The sequence below is a fragment of the Myxocyprinus asiaticus genome, chromosome 4, assembly GCF_019703515.2.
Source record: "Myxocyprinus asiaticus isolate MX2 ecotype Aquarium Trade chromosome 4, UBuf_Myxa_2, whole genome shotgun sequence".
NCBI lineage: Eukaryota > Metazoa > Chordata > Actinopteri > Cypriniformes > Catostomidae > Myxocyprinus > Myxocyprinus asiaticus.
Window position 1 is genome coordinate 58,881,893 of NC_059347.1, and position 13,248 is coordinate 58,895,140.

General features: G+C 36.9%; 1 protein-coding gene across 3 annotated transcripts in view; it reads left to right on the forward strand.

Annotated features, from left to right (window-relative positions):
- The window catches only part of LOC127439995 (proline-rich protein 36-like), a 188,549-nt gene extending 183,249 nt beyond the window's left edge, over window positions 1-5,300 (forward strand). For all 3 annotated transcript variants that reach the window (XM_051696336.1, XM_051696338.1, XM_051696337.1), the window contains one exon: window positions 1,500-5,300. In XM_051696336.1, the coding sequence (XP_051552296.1) occupies window positions 1,500-1,680 (181 nt within the window). In that variant the 3' untranslated portion in view covers window positions 1,681-5,300. The remainder of the gene's footprint in view (window positions 1-1,499) is intronic.
- Window positions 5,301-13,248: the final 7,948 nt, after the last annotated feature.

Below are 13,248 nucleotides of genomic sequence, written 5' to 3' on the forward strand. Positions count from 1 at the left end.
GGCGGGTCTAGCAGATCCGACCAAGAAACAGGGTCCGACGGCAAGGGAGAGGGATTTAGGGAAGGAGTAGGGTCAGGAGGCCAGGGAAAAGGTGTAAGGGGAGGAGTGAGGTCAGGTGGCCAGGGAGGAAGGCCCAAGAATGAAGTGGGGTCAGGTAACGAGCAGGGAACAGGACAAGGAAGCTGATCCAGACAGGGAAGGAAGACTACAGGGGACAGACTGGATGACCTGAGGTTCAGGAAAGGGTAAGGGACCAAAAACTGAGGGGACTAGAACAGCTGTAGGGAATGGATTGGTGAGGAGGCAGCCCGAGGTCAGGGATATGATAAGAGTAGGGAAAGTCTCAGTCTTGGAGAAGAATGTACTGGCAGGAAGGGCAGGGATGGCCGTGGAGGACAGGACTGTCGGGAAAACGGTCGCCGAGGGCTGAACAGACTGGGTAGCAACCACAGGGACTTGGACAAACTGGAGAAAAAAATCGACCCAGTGAATAACAGGTACAGGACAAAACCAACTGGATACAAACAGCACCATGATACAAATGATTTGACAAAGGACTCAACACGAGGAGAGCTTATATAGGGAGAGGTAATTGGGAGAGCAGCTGCCGCGGATGATCAGCTGATTGGAGTGATGATCGTTGTCAAGGCAACTGGAGCTGGCAAACTCAACGTGGCACCTGCAAGACACAAAAGGGCGTAAGAGACAAGGCAAACACAGGAAAAACACTCAGACTAGACAAACAGATAGTCAGGGGAGGCACAGTCAGGCCAGACTGTGACAATAATAGGTGTGGGTGAGAAACAGATCAATATTTAAGTCTTTTTTAACTATAAACCTCCACTTTCACTTCCACAATTTCTTCCTTTGTTTTTTTTTTTTTTTTGGCAATTCACATTCTTCATGCTAATGTCCACCTACTGGTCAGGGCTGGTCAATGGTGGAGATTTATAGTAAAAAAGGACTTAAATATTGAACTGTTTGTCACCCACATCTCTCATATCGCTTCAGAACATATGGATTTAACCACTGGAGTTGTATAAATTACTTTTTTGCTGCCTTTATGTGCTTTTTGGAGCTTCAAAGTTCTGGCCACAATTTACTTGCATTGTATGGACCTACAGAGCTAAAAAATCTTAATTTGTGTTTAGAAGCAGAAAGAAAGTCATACACATCTGGATGGGTGAGTAAATGATGAGAGAATTTTCATTTTTGGGACAACTATAAGTAAGCCCTTTATTGGTTGATTTTCCTGAAAAGTGCAAACTGTGGTTTTGTGGTGCATTCAAAACGAGAGCAACCATTAGTGTTCAACCAATGGTGTGACTTAAGGGCAATTTCCAAGGCTTGTAAGCTGTTTTAAACTTTCCGTTATCAAAGTGTGTCTTGACGAAGTTTCCTAGTTACTTAGTGTACTTTTTATTTGAAGTGTCAGTGAACATCAGTGTGTGACGTATTACTGCAGCCACAATAATAAACTCTCTGTCTTTCTCTCTCAGTGTGGAGCATGACTTCCGTCTTCAGGAGGGTCAGGTGACGCGGGTGTGGAAGGTTCCGGAGCAGCAGGAATCAGAGCAGAGTTCTCCTCAGCTCGTATTTCCTCCTCAGCGTCAACAGGACTCACCACATGCCCTGCAGACGGTCAAGAAGAGCCGCAGGAAATGCTTCTGGTTCCTCTGAACTCTCTGTTAGCAGGATGTGACATCATTTGTCAACCAATACCAAGTCTCTTCCCTTCAGGTCCTCCAATTCTTCTCTTTTAGAGATACGATATCCACTGTCCATCTCTTGACTTGGAGCCTTTATTTATTATTATGTCAGCATTATGTCTTCTGTCATTTTCACAGAAAGCTAATTTTTTAAACCGAGATTAATGTTGTGGCTGTTCGCTTTGATATTCCAGATTTATAGACCATGGCAAGAATTAACTTCCCTTAAAGGAATGATTCACCCAAAAATTAAAAATCTGTTATTATTAGGGCTGTTGAACGCATTTAATAGTTTGATAATGCAATTAATCATGTCCCCGTACCACAATAAGAAATATTCCTACCATCAGAGCAACTCAAGCTTGAAGTACCATCTGTTTTCAGCAGGGGGCAGTAAGCTAAACTCCAGCTTTATAGGCAATGCACAGCTGAACAGAGAACAAACCACTCAGGCCTGCTTGACACTAGTGACAGCTTAAGATGAGGACGCGTTCTAACGTTCAAACACAGCTGGACAGAGCGCAATTCCGCATACAGTGTCTTGAAACGTATTTTCCTGAGTTTCAAACTATATTTAACTTGACACAGCAACCTGAAAACACTGTGTTTATGACACGACTCAACCAAAGTGAGAGCTCCAAAAGCATCCAGCTGATGCAGGTGTACACTAACGTGTGCTAAGAAAAGCCCTAATAATAAATCTGTTTCAGACAGACTGATGTATTCAATGACCAAATTGGATTACTGTAGACTGTAGGCCAATGCAAGGCTTATGTTCAACAATATGTAAATAAATAATATATTGACCTACAAAGTTCGACCTTGTGTTATCAATGCTTTACTCGTTTGCCATAGTAATGTAATGCATTTTAATGATATAAATTGTTATATTTATAATGTATATGATATTTATAATTATTTAAATATAACTATTTAGAATTATTTAATCATTATATATTAAATTATTGTTATTTGAGGGCCTTTCTCAGCAAATATTTATATATGCGATTAATTGTGATTAATTTGATTAATTGATAGGCATCTCATGGAATTAATTCAATTAAAAATGTAATCGATTGACAGCCCTAGTTATTGTTTACCAAACCCATATGCTGTAGTTTTTCCATGGAACACAAAAGGAGAATTTTTTGAAGAATCCTCATGTAAATGTAGTCCATATGACTTGTGTGCTACATTTAAGGATGCAAACGTTTTGGTATGTATACATAGGATGCTTGAGCATTTTGAATGCTTCAGCATGGGACGGGGTTCCTCCTCAAGTGTTTTGCCATTCGACTGGAGGAAGGGGGGTGCTATGCTATGGTTAACAAACAGTTGCTCAATGGATAAAGGAAACTGATGAATCCTGAAAATGTTCCTCAAAAGCTCCACTCTTAACCATGATGGTAACCCACAAAACTACAAACAGAAATTTTTCTAAATTTCAATATAAAAAAAAACATTAAACACTAAAAAGTCTCTCCCTTTATATTCATCGTGCACAAAAACACATAACACCTCATTTTAACGTTTACTCTTCCTGTCGAGTCCCATGCATAGCATGCTTGGAACTACAAATCCCATGTCCAGATTCAGTTAACCAAGCAAAAAATATACATTTTGTCCCAACACAAATGTACGGAACGACTAATTTCACTGACATTTAAGAGTTGACTAGTCTAAAAAGGAACCAACCTTCAGAAAACAGTAAAAAAAAAAAAAGTGTTTATGTGACCCATTTAAAATACTTAATCTATTCCAAATCCGACACTAAATTCCGCTGTAAAGGGGCATTTATCTGAGACGTGCTCGCCTTGCATTATGATCATTGTACTGTACATTAAATACAGAACATGACAAGCATTCACTGAATCAACGTTTGCAAATACAGGCATATTTATTGAAAAATTTGATGAATAGTGTAGGACCAGTAAAGCAACCCTAACAGCCTGTTCTAAATGGAATTTACCAAGTAAAAGTTACTTAACATATTAAAACAGTCAAGACATTGCTGAAACAAGTTAACTCAAACCTACGAGAGTAAAGAAATGCACTGAAAAGTTGGGCATATTTCACTACATACAGTGTGCATTAGCCATTGATCTGACAGCTATTCTGTAAAGAACGTTAACCAATAACAGTTGTAAAATGATGTAAAAAAAAGTAGCTCTAGGACAAAAAAAATAGTCCTGTGATGTAGCCTACAATGAAACCAAATGTATTCTAAACATGGTGTGCACACAGAATAAAAGATAGATAGTTTAACCCGTTAAGCAGTCGGCACCTCGTTGAAAATAGCCTTCTTAATCAGCAGATTAAAAAAAATGGCATTCCTTGCCTAAAACAGTCATTTTCTAGGCTACTTACTCAAAAGCATAAATTTTTTTGATGAGCAAACTTAACACGTCAACATGGTCCGGCGAAAGACGGGACTTGACTCAACTGAGGCGACTATCCTGCACTTGAAAAATCTCCCTCGGCGGGAAAATAATTTACAAGCACGCACAGATTTAAAGACTCAAACGTGAAATCATCCATAGCGACATGCAAGCCAACGTTTCGGATATCCGGTTCCCGCACCACCACCGAAGTGATTTCTATAGCTACTTTGCTGAGTTTGCTTGTCTAGCGAGAGGATATTTTTCTGCGCGTGCCCCGAGTGAGAGAGAGAAGAAGCACATGCAGTAACTGCTCCAGATATCCTATTTTTTAAATAATATTTGTAAAATCTGTAACAATAATATGTCAGTAATTTAAGAGCAGCCTTTGTAAAAAATACAAAGCCAAATGTAAATGTTGAAAAGGTTAATGGGGAAAAATATTCACCGACTAGTAATTCCAGTGTCGACTAGCAGCATCAGAACCATTTAGTCGACTCGTATCGCACATCCCTAATTGAGGAAAGCTGGCAAGACAGTTTTTAGTTGAATCAACTCAGTTAATTTAAGTTCCCTTGGTTATGAATTTTTTTGTAATTTGAACATTGTAGAATTGAGTAAAACTGACAAAAGTAAAAGTTCATTTTGGTGAATGTTTTATGGAATAGAACTGCATAAAGATTCTTTAAAATTTCAAATTTTTGAAATAAACAAACATACAAAAAGCAAACGCTTAGGGGTTTGGAACAACATGAGGGTGACTAAATGATAATTTCATTTTTGGGTGAACTATCCCTTTAAGAGTTGAAACCAGAGTCTGAGAAGAGGCTTCCTGTTGGTTATTGTGTCGCTTTTAATCAATTCTTACTACCTGAAGAGAGATTAACTTCAGAGGAGGACATTTAAAGAGAGAAAGAGAGACAAAGAAAAACAGAGGAAACATGAAAAAAAAAAAAAAGGAGGTGAGAACGCTGATTCATCATTTTTGGAGCAATGAGGGTTAAACCACCAGCTTTTATATGATGAAATTGTTTCAAGAAATCAATAATTCCACGTGCTTAACGCTTTTATGTAGATGATCTAACAACTATACACACTCAACGATATTTAAGAGCAGAGATAATGACGACAGAGTGAATTTAAGTGTTCCGTTTCATTCTTTGTGAATGCCTAATTTCAGAATCCATTAAAAAGCTCAATAAAATATTTTACTACACAAGTACTGTGTGATGTACTGTTTATTTATGCCTTAAAGGTGAATGTTATGTTTCATACACATTCGCAGTGGCTTCCATTACCACTGAAAAGTCCCATAGACTCTAGTCTTAAAATTGCAATGAAGAGAGAAAAAAGGTTGTACAAACAGATAGTCCCACCCCAACTGTTCTGAGACCAGTGCAGACAGACAGCACACTGGAGGTTAAGTCATTCACTAAATAGGGAGCAAGGGTGCATCCTATAGCTTTCTATTCAGCTAAGTGCATTCACTCCTAAAATCTGACCAAAAGTTCAGTTTCAGACTGCAGATGATGTTTGGACAACTCAACATGTTTAGCAGACATAGGACAATGATAATCAGTACATGGATTCAGAATTTTATAATGCAACATTTTATTTTAACATGGTTGGCTGTGATTGGATGATGCTGGCCATTACTTTGAATAAGAATTATTAATTCATCTTTACAGAAAATCAGCTGTAAAGTCTATAATGTCTCAAAAACATGAATAACCAACACTCCTGGACACAAAATAAACTATTTGATGAAAAAAATCTGACTTTCTATAGCTTGGTATTATTTAAAATTTCACAACGTAGTCCCGCTGTCCACATATATGGACATAAATTTATAGGAAAACTATTTGGTCTGGAATTTATGTTTATTTATTTTTTTGCTTGTTTATTAGGTGCTACTAGTTACAAATCAAAAAGGAAAATGGAAAATGCACACAGCAGTCACGCAGGGGTCTCAGGGGGCTAGAGGCGCTACAACAACAACTTTTATTCCCTTTCACACAAATCGCACAGAATACGTACTTTTCGCCCTGTTCCTCACACAATGCTATCTTGTGACATCTAAACACTTTACTTACTAAAGTGCATGATACATTGTAACGTTTGCATTATATAATGAACTACATTTACAAGCTTGTTTGATCATGATCAGTTTGCATGGTAGCTCAACTGATAGAGCATTGCACTTGCGATGTAAAGGACCGGAGTACGAGTCCTGAAGAGTACGTGAGTCAACACGTGAGCTGAAAGTGTCATAGAAGAACCACAAAATTACGTGATTGCTTCAGCAGTTGCGTTTACTACTGTATCTCACATTTGCTTTTATGAAAAGTTTCAGGTTTAGGGTAGGGAGTCAAGTTTTTGTCCATTTAAAATGCGTTTTTTACCTTAAAAACCTCATCTGTTTGGGAGAACATTAAACTCCATTTTACCTCGGGTCTGCCGCAATACGTGTAAGGAACCACGTAATGTCATTTTGCAAAAATGTTGCCACAGTCACGTAATTTTCATGGGATCAGGCTCCATTTGAACATGCTACTTTAAATAGTTTTGTCCATTGAAGATGTTAAGCTCTTTAAGTTCAAAAAGCTCTTGTGTTCGTCAGAGAAGCTCTTTGGCAGAACACAGGTGAGCGCATTCAGTTCAATACTGGCCTGAGGCTGAGGAACATTCTTCCACTGAGCTCTTTATGCTGGTGAGCTCCATTGGGAGTTTTGAGTGGAAATGCTTCTGTCATGTATCAAGCTACAACACTGAACAAAGTCCTCTCCTCTAGCCTCTCTTGCACATTTTCTTCACCCTTTCCCTTGTAAACTGATAACACATTGTTATATAAATCAGCTCTGCATCTCACATGGAGTGCAGTGATTACAGAGTGCTTGATAAAGGTGCTGTCGTATTTGACTACGGCTCTAATATTGATCACAGAACAATTTTGCCTTGGTCATTCATTCTATGCAGTACATTTTCTTATCCCCATCATAAACAGTATGTCTTAATAGATATTTAACTTACAGTTTTTAAGAATGGAAGTCATATTAGTTATGTTTCTAACACAATATCATAAGTAAGTGGACATAAGGGTGAATTTTAAGTAGACGTCAAACAATAGTGGATTTTGCCGAAACCAATAACAATGGTGGTGGAAAAGGCAGAAAACTGATTTATCATCCGATTCATTTTTAAAATCGATTTATAGAATGTAAACTTTCTTAGCCTTTCTTTCCAATGACGGTCACAGAAGTACAGGCTACAAGAGTCAAAAATGAAAAAATTCACAGATGCAGCTTTTTGGTCAACCATAAATCCCAATTTTAACCAAAACAAAGGAAGATGAACTATGAACAAGCCTGAAATACACGTACTCATTCCGGGCCTTTGTTATAAGTCTTTGTCATTTCAAAATAAGAGTCCCGGAATGAGTACGCGTATTAACCAGATTTAGGGTATTGTATATATATTTCACCAGATTCTGTTTTTTTATTATTATTTACAAGACATGAAGTTGGAGATACAATGACTGTGCAGATGGGGCATGTTTCCACATAGTTACATTTTATTTTTCATGCTCTCGCTTCAAACCAAATTTGGATTGAATTGAGGATAAAAATGTGGATGAATATTGCCAATGATTGTTTTTATTTCACCTCTAGATGCGGCTGTTAGAACCAAGTTGTTCTAACTTTAGAGGAATAAAAAAATATCAGCAAATATCGGCATAGATTTTTGCAGATTACGATAGTTCCAAAAAGCAACTGTCGGCACTGATTAATCGGTAAAACTGATCTCTAATCTCTCATTTTAAGTAATTTCACTATTTCGGTTTGAGCGGATGTTTCCATTTTTGGTATGTCTCAGCGTGAGATGTATGCACTTCTAAAATGAAAAATGTATTATTAAGAGAAAGCGGGTTATAGTGAGAAAACAGCGTCCTGTGAACATGCACTGAATAAGCGGTGTACACTTCTCCCGTAAACTTGCAGCTCGGTCAGTAAGCAGACTTCTCCACAGCAGTGTTATTTCCCCGCAACACTTGTGTAAATAACAAACATGGGATCCGAGATAGACTTTGCTATTTTATTCTCCATTGATTCGCTTTATTTTCAGATATTCTAGAGTTGTTGCTGTGTTTGTTTCCTTAACATTTTATCACGACCTGCAACGGAATTGTGATGCTTACCGTAAACTCCGGGATTGTACGAATCAGCTGTCTCTGGGAGAAACCTAGGTGTTTTAAACCGCTTTCTCTTAATCCCTTCAGCAGCGTAAGGAAATTGTTCTTGTTTACATGACGTTTTAGAATGCCGTTTTCAGCAAAAACCCTGGAATAAACCATTTTCTTAAGTGCTTGTAAACGTGGTCAATTAGTAATTAATTTATAGGTTTTTCCTGTGGCCTCAATATCACTTTTCATGCTGTTAAACCCAAATTATACTTTTGCGTCAAACCTACATCGTAGCCTGACGCGCACCTCTCCAAATGCGCCTCCTCCTTGCCCATCCTTTACCCATTACAGTAACTGTGTCGTATCTATGCAGACCACAACAGCTGTGATTGGTTCACTTTGTAAACAGAGAGCCTCCCCCTCGATGACAAACAAGATACCTGAGGTAGCATCACATTTTCTCCCAGATGATTTTATGATCTATTCTTCATATCACATATCATATTTATGCCTGTTTTAATCAGGAGCATCTGCTGTTTATATTCTGTTTATGTTTCATGAGGTTACTAGAGAAAACATGACAAAAAGCCACATCTGATCATGGCTTTTACTCAATATATATTTGGTCTGTGAGTGAAGCAATATGCTTGATGTATTCTTCTCGAGACCATTTCCAATCTTTAAGATCTTTTTGTGACTATGTTTGACAGCAAATTTATAAGCACTTAAGAGTTGGTCATATTGCCTACAGTATGTAAAGTCCAGCTTCTAAGCTTTAAAGGGGTCGTGACATGAGGAATACATTTTTCCTTGATCTTTTGACATATAAGAGGTCATTGTACTATAAAAACATACTGTAAGTTTCAGAACTCAAATCTTCCTCCTCACAGCGAAAAGAGCATTTGTTGAAACCAAGCTGTCAAAACGATTCGTTCTCTACTTCCTCCAAATTGTGATGTCACACTGTGGTATACATTTGCATCTGACTGCCTCCACAACAACACATTAAAGACTGCTTTACCTTTAATCACTTCTGTAGCTCCGCCCAGTAGCACAGAGCATTGAGATGGCAGGTCAGTCAAGAGCAGAGAGCCAATCAGAAGAGTGGGTGTTTACTGTTAAATCTTAAAGGAGAAGCAGCACCAAAACAGAGCATTTCTGACAGTGGGTCAGAATGAGGGCTGAAAATGATCATGTTTGATAAAAATATGAATATTTTTTTGCAAAAAGCTTTACTAATATTATAAGTAAACCTCAAGGAACATATTAAAATCAATAAAAAAGGCATGTCATGACCCCTCTAAAATGACACTCATTTTGTGTTGGTAAAGTGAGGCGTTATTATTTTTTTGAGGGGGTTGTTCAGACACAGAAATATAAATCGGCATTTAGTCTTTTGTAATATCACTTTAAAGGAATAGTTCACCCAAACATGAAAATGATCTCATCATTTACACACCCTCATGCCATCCCAGGTGTGTATGACTTTCTTTCTTCAGCAGAACACATTTGAAGAAAAATAGAAAAATATCTCAGCTCAGTAGGTCCTTAAAATGCAAGTGGATGGTGAGCAGACTTTTTAAGCTCCAAAAATCACAGATAGTCAGCATAAACATCATACATAGTAGTAAGCTTGACGAAAGGGTGGAGATCACATGTTCAGTTTTCCTCCTACTCACTTGTAAACAGTGCTGCTCTTCCGGGTGTGTCGCATGTGTGTCAGTTCTCGCGTGAACAAGCCAAAACGATTATGTCATGCGCATGTACTGCTGCTGACCGGAAGCGAATATTTATAGTTAATAAATACTAAAATATTGATCTTTTTTCGCACCAAAATTGATTGTGTCGCTTTAAAAGATATTAATTTAACCGCTTGAGTCATATCGATGATGTCTATGCTGACTGTCTGTTCTTTTTGGAGCTTCAAATATCTGATCACCATCCACTTGCATTTTAAGGACCTACTGAGCTGAGATATTTTTCTATTTTTCTTCAAATATGTTCTGCTGAAGAAAGAAAGTTATACACACCTGGGATATCATGAGGGCCAGTAAATGATGAAATAATTCTAGTTTTTGGTGAACTAACCCTTTAATAATAGCCAGATCCTTAATGACATCATCTTCCAGGAAGTGACATAATTTTAGTGGGATAAACACTAGATAAACAGCACAAACACTTGTAAGTATTAGCATTGGATTTGAGGAATTCTGTGAGGTTTTATTGTATAAGTTGATTTGTCTCACTCTAAAACATTCAGTGCTGTTTGACAAAATGACAGAAATCAAAAATGTCAAAAGATGGTTCAAGCCCTCTGGTAAGCAATTTCTTGAGTGAACAATGGCTAACTTTAGCTAAGGTATAATAAGTAACTTGACCAGAGCATATTTCTTAAAGTAATTTTCACTACTTATGTAATCTGATATATTTCTGTGTGAAACAACATATACAACAATAACAACCATAAATGTAAGGTGGGACTTGATTTAATCCATCAGGAATAGATTGGATAAAATATATATTTTTTTAAATATGTTCTATATATGAGGATGCCAGCACACCCTTTTGAGGAGGCCAAAGGTCAAGTTCACCCACAAGAGAGGTTCCACGCATCCCAAAGGTAACGTTTGATTATCAAATAAAAACTTATTACGTTTTGATGAAAAATGTAAAGTGCATTTGTACTCATTTTGAATAACAGTGCAACAAGACCAGGAACATGTATATGAGCTTATTTTACATATTGATTTTATGTTGACTTGAAACTTGTTTTATTGTAATGTGTATTACTAATTATCACATGATCACAGCCGTTTTTTTTATTTATATTGGCTTTACCAATATTGCCCAACAATACAGTTAAAGTTTTTTTCAATGCCAGTGATTTATTGTTCAAGCAAAAAAGATGATTTGGCCACAAATGAAGAGCAAAGCAGACAATGTAAGACATATTTTCTCACAGGCTGACAAGTCTTTTTGTAGACATCTAAAAAATCAGCAATAAAAGCTGGACTCCATTTTTTGCTGGTCCATTAAAATTCACTTGAATCATATCTCTGGCACCAAAAATCCCAGCATTTGAAAGAATCCTGCATATTGCACCTCAAGGAATGTAAAACTCTTTAAGTTTTAGAAGTCATGTATGAATAGTGTATAATTATAGGTCCTGTATTTGACTTAACAGACTTAATTGAATGCAGTGTTGGGAAGTAACTAAACACGCTACTAACTTAAGTATATTTTTCAGTAGCTTGACAGTAGTAGCTTTTCCAGTAACAAGCTTCTTTTCAAACAAGTGGTGCTGCGTGACTAGGTTACATCACAGTTTTTAAGGAGACATTGTTTGTGCACACAATTTTACATACAATTGAGCTACTAAACTGCATAGCAACGCCCTGGCAACCACCCACAACACCCTAGAATCATGGCAGCAAGTTTTGCACTGGCAAGCACTGCACACATTTTCATAATGTAAACTGTTGGCAAAAATACATGACAACTGCGTGGCATTATACAACTTTTTTGTCAACACAGCACTATACACTGCAGTATCCTCTGTAAATCTTTTAAGCCATAAAAATAAGCTGTTTTTCATAGGACTTGCAATTATAAGAATGCTGACATTGGGTTTAGTCTGCACTTTTCAGGAATCACTTATAATTTTTTGCTTAAACCCAATAAATGGCAAATACTGAAAACAAAACAACAATTTATTATGCTATATATACAGAGGCAAACAAACACACACACACACACACACACACACACACACACACACACACACACACACGCGCACATGTATTTTGTTGTTGTTTTCATTGTGGGGACTTTCCATTGACTTTTGTTTTATAATGAGTTCATGATATTTTCCATTCCCTTCCCTCAAACAACTATTTTAGATTTCCATTTAGACATTATATTAAGCCATTTTCCTCATGGGGACTGTTGGTTGCTGTTAGATATTTCAGGGTTTTTTTCCCTTGTATGGAACATTGTTTAGCTCTCTAAATAAGGACAAAGCATGGACTTTTATTGTATTAACCCTAAATATCCAATCAAATAAAACCTTATGCATATTTAGTATTACAAAATAAATATTTATATTATATGTAGGACAATTTGGTGATGCCATGCTGTGCAAATAATATACAAAATATGACTAATTAATAGTGTGTTCTAAAAAGTAATGAGAAAACAAACTGGGCTTGTTATTCGCGATAACACACTCAACGATTTGTGAATCCATTTACATTTACATTTATTCATTTGGCAGATGCTTTTATCCAAAGCGACTTCAAAAGAGAAATAATACATCATAAGCGATTCATCTTAAGGAGACAGTGGTATGAAAAGTGTTGCATTACAAAGTTTCACTAGCATCAGAATAGTAGTATCCAAGACAGATTAATGTGCAACAAGAATATATATACAGTATATATATATATATATATATATATATATATATATATAATTATGTGTGTGTGTGTGTGTGTGTGTGTGTGTGAGTTGTGCTCAAAAGTTTGCATACCCTGGCAGAAATTGTGAAATTTTGGCAATGATTTTGAAAATATGACTGATTATGCAAAAAAACTGTCTTTTTATTTAAGGATAGTGATCATATGATGCCATTTATTATCACATAGTTGTTTGGCTCCTTTTTAAATCATAATGATAGCAGAAATCACCCAAATGGCCCTGATCAAAAGTTTACATACCCTTGAATGTTTGGCCTTGTTACAGACACACAAGGTGACACACACAGGTTTAAATGGCAATTAAAGGTTAATTTCCCACACCTGTGGCTTTTTACATTGCAATTAGTGTCTGTGTATAAATAGTCAATGAGTTTGTTAGCTCTCATGTGGATGCACTGAGCAGGCTAGATACTGATCCATGGGGAGCAGAAAAGAACTGTCAAAAGACCTGCGTAACAAGATAATGGAACTTTATAAAGATGGAAAAGGATATAAAAAGATATCCA